The sequence below is a fragment of the Cariama cristata genome, unplaced genomic scaffold, assembly GCF_000690535.1.
Source record: "Cariama cristata isolate BGI_N322 unplaced genomic scaffold, ASM69053v1 scaffold20688, whole genome shotgun sequence".
Classification (NCBI taxonomy): Eukaryota; Metazoa; Chordata; class Aves; order Cariamiformes; family Cariamidae; genus Cariama; species Cariama cristata.
Genome location: NW_009631069.1, coordinates 257 through 8,596, shown reverse-complemented (window position 1 = coordinate 8,596; position 8,340 = coordinate 257). Strand labels below are relative to the sequence as shown.

General features: G+C 41.7%; 1 protein-coding gene across 1 annotated transcript; it reads right to left on the bottom strand.

Moving 5' to 3' along the window:
• Positions 1-2,811: 2,811 nt before the first annotated feature.
• On the bottom strand, positions 2,812-5,161 carry SCG2 (secretogranin II). The gene has a single exon (XM_009705816.1). It carries the CDS (start codon positions 5,159-5,161, stop codon positions 3,278-3,280), a length of 1,884 nt encoding a protein of 627 aa, XP_009704118.1. The 3' UTR covers positions 2,812-3,277.
• Between the last annotated feature and the right edge of the window lie 3,179 nt (positions 5,162-8,340).

The window sequence follows — 8,340 nt, the reverse complement described above, 5'->3', positions numbered from 1 at the left end:
AGCATCACAGCGCAGTGCAAGACCCACGACAGGGCTGGCTTGGTTGTGGCGGAGGCCATCTGAGCACAATTTTGGGACGAAGCAGAAGTGAAGGTTGGCACTTCAAGGCATTTTCATCTTCCTTTCCTCGGCGCTGCACTGGGCTGCTGGGAGGCGGTACGGCTGCCATAGCAACGTGTTGCTTAGCCCTGCATCTCCAGGGTGAGGGTGATGCTCCTTCGAGCCTGCAGCTCAGCAGCTGCTAGGGGGAAATGGAAAAGCTCCTTTTTAAAGCACCATTGTATATCACCATTGAAAGAAAGGAGGGCAGCAAAAGGAAAAAAAGAATGCAGTTTTAATTTTTCCCATGAAAAAAAAGAGATAAACTCACGCCTATTTTAGCCATGAGGATGAAAACCAGCAACATGCACTGTACCATGGCTGTGTGGTAGCACAAGTGGTGCAAGGTGTGAGCTTTGATGTCTGACTTTACTGTCTGCCCAGAGGTGGGGCAGAGGGCACACGAACACAGATGTGCTTTAAGGCTGCTGCTACGAAAAAGGAAACGCAAGAAAACACATTCAGAGCCATCTTGATATCCTGCTCATGCTTTGAGTTGTCTGAGGCAGGAGAAATGTGCTGTTTCAGGGTCTGTGCAAGAGTCAGGAAGAAGATTGTTGTCTTCAGTGAGCTTTGCCCAAGGCCTGCTAAAAATATTTTTAATTATTTAGTCTGGTATCACGTTGCTGTTTATTAAGTAAACCAGCATGTTTACAACCACTGTATACCTCCATTGAAGCTATGAGTGCCCGAGGCCCTGCAGCACGCAGGTGGCAGCCATGTCCAGGAGACGAGATCCCTGTGCCTGGGAGGCTGCAGGAGCACGAGTCCTTCTATGTCACCGTCACGGAGCCCTCGGTCCCTTGCCGAGCTCAGCCACGGGACAACAGGCTGCTCCCGAGGGGCCATTGTCCCTGGATGGCAGCAGAGCCTGTGCAGTCAGCCTTTCCAAAAAAACCTCTTCTTCTGGGAGAGGTAATTCTGCAGCGATTGGCAAACCAGTCCTCACCTGCCACATGAGACGAGGCAGTGGAAAGATGCCCTGACTACGCCCAGGAGAGAGCCAAGGCTGTGACACCGACTGCTGAGCCCCCTCCCAGCATCTGTCGCCCGCAGCACAATGCCTGGGTCAGCCGGGCAGCTCAGGCCTCCACATGGCCCTGGGCTTCTTGGGCCGCCTATTGTTTCCCTTTATGAAAAATAGTTATGATGTGAGTTAATTCTGTTCTCCCATAAGAAAAGGGAAAAAAAAAAAGCATTTAACTCATTTAACTACAGCCCTACAGGAAAAAGCACAGTGTCCAGCAAGTTGGCTACAGTTAGGCTTTGGTACCCTCTGTGTGTGCGTGTGTGTGTGAGAATAAGGGCAGTAAGTAGTCTCCTGTTAAAATATAAGCTTGGAAGGCAAATATAAAATTGTGAAACTTGGTCACTGAAAACAGCAAGCATTCATTTAAGTCTCAGTAGTCCTGTTTTTATTACTGTTCCCCAGTGTTATGTATTGCCTATTTAAGTATTGAATGTTACTGATTTGACCAAAAGAAAATTTTTCTGGACTATGAGGATTGAAGGAGCAGTATTAGAGTCAAGGAGACTAACAGTATTAGGAATCAAAGTGATAAAAAGTGTTATTTGTTTAAAGCACAATTTTGTTTCGAATGAAATACAGTGATTCCAAGTTCCCACTGTCACAAGCAAGTGCATCTCAAATGGCAACAGGTTTGTCCTTCTTTAGAGTACAGAAGTGAATTTAAGGCCAGTATTTTTTTTCAATTTCATGTTTAATGTTTTGACTCATCCAAGGAACAGGATACTGAAGGATTTTGCTGTGGCCCAAAGCAAGAGCTCTGACTGAATTCCTATCATCTGAAACTGCTCATGGTAATGGTGACACTGAAGATGAAGGCTTATTTCTGCAGCCTTTGTACTTTGCTTCATTAGACATTGCCTTGCCGAAAATCATCCCCACCCCACTCAGCAGAGATGAGCTGCTGAAGAACACCACAGGGAAAAAAAACACTTTTAAACTATAATCCTGGAAATGCTTACGCCTGAGCTGTCCTAGTGAAACCTGTGTCTGACTCACAGAGTTACACAAGCACATTTCCTTCTGTAAAAGAGCTGGAGCTCTTCCAGAACATCCACAGCTGGTCTTAACAGGAGCTTAAGAGACATTTAAAGTGTCCAGGTAATGTAGTGAATTATACAAGGTCTGTGTATATTCATGTAACGGTCATTTCATGAAATGGGAAATAATATTTTTATTAGACAAAAGCATGATGTTACCTACAGGGTGAATTCTCTGCTTGCCTTGCCTGGGAGCCTGTCTCTCTCTTTGTGGTACCCATCACGAGAGATGGCGAGGAACCCGTCTGCAGAGCTCCCCACTGACTTCACCAGAGCTTCCCAGAGCTGCTGCTGCTCACATACAAAGGTTTGATGTTGTACTTTTTTAGACCTTCATCACAGACTCTGCCTTAGTTGGGCAGATCATTTATGTTCCTCCTGCTGCCAAGAGATATATAATCATTAATTATGTGAGGCCTAATTTTCAGTTACTGCCCTGATTGACTTCAGCAAGCAAACTCTTCAGGTCGCACTGCCCTTACTGCCAGTCGGTGTTCTTACAGCCCAGAAAACCAGAAGTATATGCTACAAACTCATTCTACAGGAAAATAATAGACTCCAGAAGACTTGTCTGTAGAAGAAAAATACATGTGTCTGTTTCAAATTAGTGTGATTTTTATCAACTGCCACAAAGAAACACAGTCTATTGTCCAGAAATAATTTATTCATCAACAATAAAACACTGAATAGAAAAAGCGTTGTAAATAAAACTATATATATAATGCTTTATTTTTTTATTCAATACTCCACAAAAAACACTACAGACAGTAACAAAATAATCCAATTAATCTTAAAAATTTCAAATTATAATCGTCACTCTTCATTTATCATGTTTTATTAACAATGCAAAGGTCATTTGTTTACATATTATAGTTGTACTTGATTTCATTAAATTGTTTCTTAAAACACTTGAAGCAATTTGTTGTTTGCCCCATAATTTATAACATATATAAGTATATCAATAAACAATATAACAGCTCTGAGAAAGATATGCAGACTGTTCAATGGTAAGTAGTCTACCGTAGGTTGTTTAGTGGGAGAGCGGGAATAAATCACAACTGAATTGGGATAGAAGTCAACACATTGAAGAGAAATAATATTTGGGGAACAATTACATATTTTCCATTGCCCGTTTAGTAATGTGATCTCTTTCAAGCTCTGATTTCTCCTGTTTTAGATACTCTAGCACCTTTGCTAGCATATCCTCATCCAAATACTGCCTGTTTTGCGTGTCATCAGTTTCCCCGGCCACGGAGAGCCGTTTGGTGAGCGAAGCCAACTTCGCGGCCTCCTGTGGTCCCAGCTGACTTAGGTGCTCTCTGATGGCCTGCTCCAGCCGCTCATTTTCCTGCAGGTCGCTTTCAGGAGCTGGAACTGGAACTCGTTTCATCTGGTTCGTATTGATAACTTCGGGATATTTTGCCAACACCTTTGCCAAGTAATCGGCCAGCTCTTCGTCCTTCTCGTTCAGTTTCTCATACTCCATTTGTCGCCTTTCCAAATCGTTCATCCAGGCAGCTTTAGGAAATGGGTGTCCCTTCAATCTTCTGGGAAGGTAAGACAGTCTTGGCAAATCATTTTCTTGATTAAGACGACTTAGTAAGTAGGAGGGATTCTGGTTAGCTAAATTGTCAGTTCCCAGAAGACTGACAATGTCTTCAATATTGAGGTCTTCAGGTAGATTTTCTGGAATAACATTAAGAGGCTGCTTCATGTACCCATTTTTAGAGTTTACATTAGTTTTAAATATATCGCTCTGTCCTAGATTGGTTTCAGCGATCTCGTCGAGGTCTTCTGGGAATTCCACTTCCTGCTCAGCTTCCAACCTTTCACTCTGAAGCTGCTTTTTCTCTCCAGCTTTCAACATGTCTATTAAATCCTCAGGAGGAATTTGTAAATTCCTTGAGATTTCTATCAGCTGAGCTATAGACTGAGGATCGAGTTGCTTATCCAAAAACGTGGGTGCTCTTTTTTCCTCCAGTTCTCCTCCAGTCCTCAAATTCCTATTCCCAGCACCGCCCATCAGCCTCTTCAGGTAATAATTCATCAGCTTTGCAACATCCTCTGTAATTTGATCTTTATTGTCTCTTCTTATTTCATCCTCAAGGAAGCCAAGTTTCCCTGATCTTTTCATTTCGTCATCAATCTCCTCTTCATGTTTATCAATTTCCTCTTTGCTATCTTTTATCTCTTCCTGGGTTTGACTTTCCACTTTTTCCTCTATGGGATTCCAATCTTCTCCTCCAACCACATCTTCATAGGCAATGTTATTCACCTTATATACATCATCTTCATCATCTGTATACAATTTCTGGTCCTCATCCAGCCTTTCTTTCTTGTGGTTACTAGGTCCTGCCATCTTCCCCAACTCCTGAAACACAGACTCCAATGTGGCAAGGCTTTGGGGGGTGTATTGCTCTTCCACTATTTCATTAGTACGCTTGAAAGGACTGTCTCTTGAACTGTCTTCATAGTGCCCAAGTGGCATTTTGAGATATTTTTGCCACCTCTCAGGCCACTTGTAAGCCTCGTAATCATCAGTTACTCCAGCTGGAAAGTTGTTATCTGAACTCAGACCATAAGGTTTATTCTCCTTTGGGCCAGCTTTTGACTCTTTCTCAGCTTGCCGCAAGGCTTCCAACATTACCTTAACCCATTGGGACTCATCTTCAGTCAAAGAATCCCTTACATTATCTGGCAGGTGAACCTGATCTTTGCTTTCTTTCTGCTGCAGGAGATATGGGACACTTTGATAAGAGTTGTAATCAGGGCTGCTTTCTCCCTTGTTAGTTTGCTTGCGAAGATCTTCTATGTATTCCAAAGCTTTGATCATATCAGGATTTGGGAACCTTTGTAAGTTTTTCATTACATAGTCTGGATCTTTCTGAAGCAGCTGATGCTGCTGGAAGGAAGCTGCATCAACCCAACAGATTAGGACAAAGAAAAAGGCGAGAGTGCAGGCTGCTCCAAGCCGGAAGGTTTGAGTTTCTGCCATAGTTAAAATATTTCCTTGAAATAAAGAAGAGGAAGAAAAAGGAAGCAGTTAACATATGGAGATGGACTTAAGAAACTGAGAAGCAAAAGAGAGATTGTTATTTTAAACTGGAACTCATCATGAAGAATACCACCAGTACTACACATGTTTTTATTAATTATGGAAACCTAACATAACTCATACATGGAAGCCATATATTTTGGTGGAAATCTGAGATTTTTCTGAATCTTTCCTATGATTCCTCACTTTACTGGAAACTATTGGTTTCCTGTGCTAGAAATTACTTACCTCTATGCTTAATATATTTTATGAACACAAATTTTCCAATGGCAGCACCTAAGTGTAAAATACAAATCCTATATAGCTCATGAAATGCCCATAAAGGAATGTAGATGTCATTTGATTATGAAATGAAGGTTTCAAGTGGTAAAAATCAGTGTATCCATATATGTAAATGCTGCTGAAAATATTAAAACTGCATACAGACTTATTTTGTGAGATTGTTCCATAGGGCATCTAATTTCATGCCAGGGTAACAGCACTGCATGGTGCTAGACTGTATTAAAATCAATGTAATGAAATGGAGAACATGACATATAAAATGACTTGTAAGTTTATTTCTCTCATTACTCTTTGTGTTACTACTTCCTTTTTTTGCTGTTTCTTTAAAAAAAATAAAATTATTTGCATTATAGGTGAATTTTAGCTAAGAGGCTCTATGAGTGAGCCATTTTTGGCTGGGCGATGATCTCCTATATGAAGGACAAACTACAATTTATCCTAAAAGTACAATATAATTTTACCGAATCCTTTAAAACCCATCTCGGAAATGAGCTCGAGTGTGTAGGTTCTGAGTGGTCATTTCATTCATTCATTCATTCACTTCAGCAGAAATTGAATCAGGTCCCAGGACAGGCAGAAACGTGACCATTGGCAAAAGTGAGCTAAATTCAATTAGAATAGATTGGTAGAAGTCTATGTCTAGTCAGTCTGCCCAGCTTACGCCAGCCAACAATAAACTCTGGAACAGAAGTGGGAAAAATATGCCTCCGACTGAATTAAGAAGATTACAGCAAGCACTGCTGCGTCTGAGGATACAGCTGCCCAAGCCCAGCCTTGCGGCGAGCTGAGTACCCTCCGCCCAGTGAAGGGAGAAATTGCCGTCACTCATTTCCTAGGAGATGCTCAGGCACTGATAATGCTGGGGCCGTGAGACAGATCCAGTTACATTAACAAATAAAATACAATAATGAGAAAGAAATGATAAAGATAGATAGAAAGTACTTTGATTAATTGACCTATTTTGGTTCCTTTGCTTTTTGGCTGGGTAAAAGCATCCTGTTGAGACATTGTTGATTCATGACAGACTGAAAGAGCTATGTATACCACTATTTACCCACTGCTGCAAGTAGAAAGTGAGCATCCACACGCTCTTTTCAGCTCACTTGTAGATTTTTCCGCTCAGCTTTTGTTCTTAACATGATGTGACTTAACCAAATAATTAAAGCAGTATCAGTTCAGAGAGCTGCTTTTTTTCCCCCTCAGTATGCCTGGACAAGCTAACAGCTGTAACAGCAAACAATTTCCCCAAACATTTCTGGCTGCTCAAGCCTGGCTATGTTTGAGCATTGATTTCCCAAAGGATTAGTTCAGAACAGCTGATTAGAAGGTCCCACTCTCCAGATCTGAGTCTGCCCTGAAACAAAGCCAACACATCGCTTCGTTTTCTGGCACAGAAAAGGCACTAGTCCTCTACATAAATGTACATCTCCATGAAAGGAAAAAAAAAAAAAAAAAAGAAAAGGCACTTTTGGCCACTTACTTATTGTAGCAAACAAATGAAATGAAGACTTTCTTTTCCAGCAGAGAGACCAGTTATTAACAGAATTAGTTTGATTCATGCATGAGAAACAGCCCTTTGCAAGGGTTGGAGGAAGGGAGAGTTGTTCCGTAATTATCTTCCGGGCACCTCCCGCTGGCAGAGAGCAGGAACTCAGCCCCCTTCACTGCGCACCACCAGCGATGGGTACAGCCCTGGTAAGAGCCGTCAGCAGCCCATTAGCAGCAAAATGCGCGTAGCCAGGCAAAGTTTGGTTTAGTGTTCCACAGGGATGCTGCTCAACCGGCTCTTTCCGTTGCAGGAATAACAGGTCATTGGCTCCTCTCTGCATATTCTGGGGGCTTTTGTCTCTAGATCAATTTTCACTTCTAATTTATTGGAAGATGATACTTGAAAGCCTTGACAAATGGATTTGGGAATGACTTCTTTTAAAAGCTTTGAGTTCAGGTCATAAAATCTTGTCATTAAATATACTATGTTATCTAGGGTAAGAAGACTCCTCCCCAGTCTTTCAGACTTTAATTCCGTAGATTTTGGAAAACAGAGGACATTTTAGACTGTCTTTAGGATCTATAATAAAACACTTTCTTTTGTGCCTCTCAAAGGACAACATGCTAAAATGGCTGTTTTGTTTACAGATGGGTAATTGTGGAGCTAGCCTAGATGGGGAGCATGTCTTCTCCTCTATTAACAAACAGGAAAAACATCTTTTGGCCAACAAATGTAGAAGTTCCTATTTACAAAATGAGGCAATCGACTTCACAATTTAACACATACAAAGGCAATGCAGACTGATAGAAGTCCCCCCCCCTCCCCAACAGGCAAAAAGAAAAAAAATTCCTTTCTGGAATGTTTCCATGGTAGCAGTAATTGTCTCTCTCACTCTCTCTCAGCAGTCATCTCTGATGTGAATGTGATGTTTCCAGTGAAAATTTCCAATGAAAACTCATACGCTTTCCTATAGCTGAGTCCCTGCCCTGAGAGTCTGAGGGGGATCTGACAGCAGTTTTCCATAAGGAAAGTAAAGAAATATATCATGCACTCTTCCTCCTATTTACTTTTGCAATAAATAACATGACGGCAATAAATTCACTGCGTTTTTTTTAAAGTGTATCTAACCCTTTACCCTGTGCAAGGGACCCAAAACATTAACAAACTAACAATGGGGCGAGGCAAAGGGGGAAAAAAAAAACAAACAACCCAAACCCCGAGCAGTTCTGAACGACTGTAATGACTGTTTGTCCATGTATACATATCTGGAGAGTTCGTCGGATTGCATTTGCAGCCAAGGTAACCTCTCGTCCTACATGCTGCTGCGGCTGAAGTGCCATGTCGGCGA

Bases quoted from the DNA above. Each gene is read 5' to 3' on its own strand.
- SCG2 (XM_009705816.1), bottom strand. From the start codon at position 5,161: ATGGCAGAAACTCAAACCTTCCGGCTTGGAGCAGCCTGCACTCTCGCC.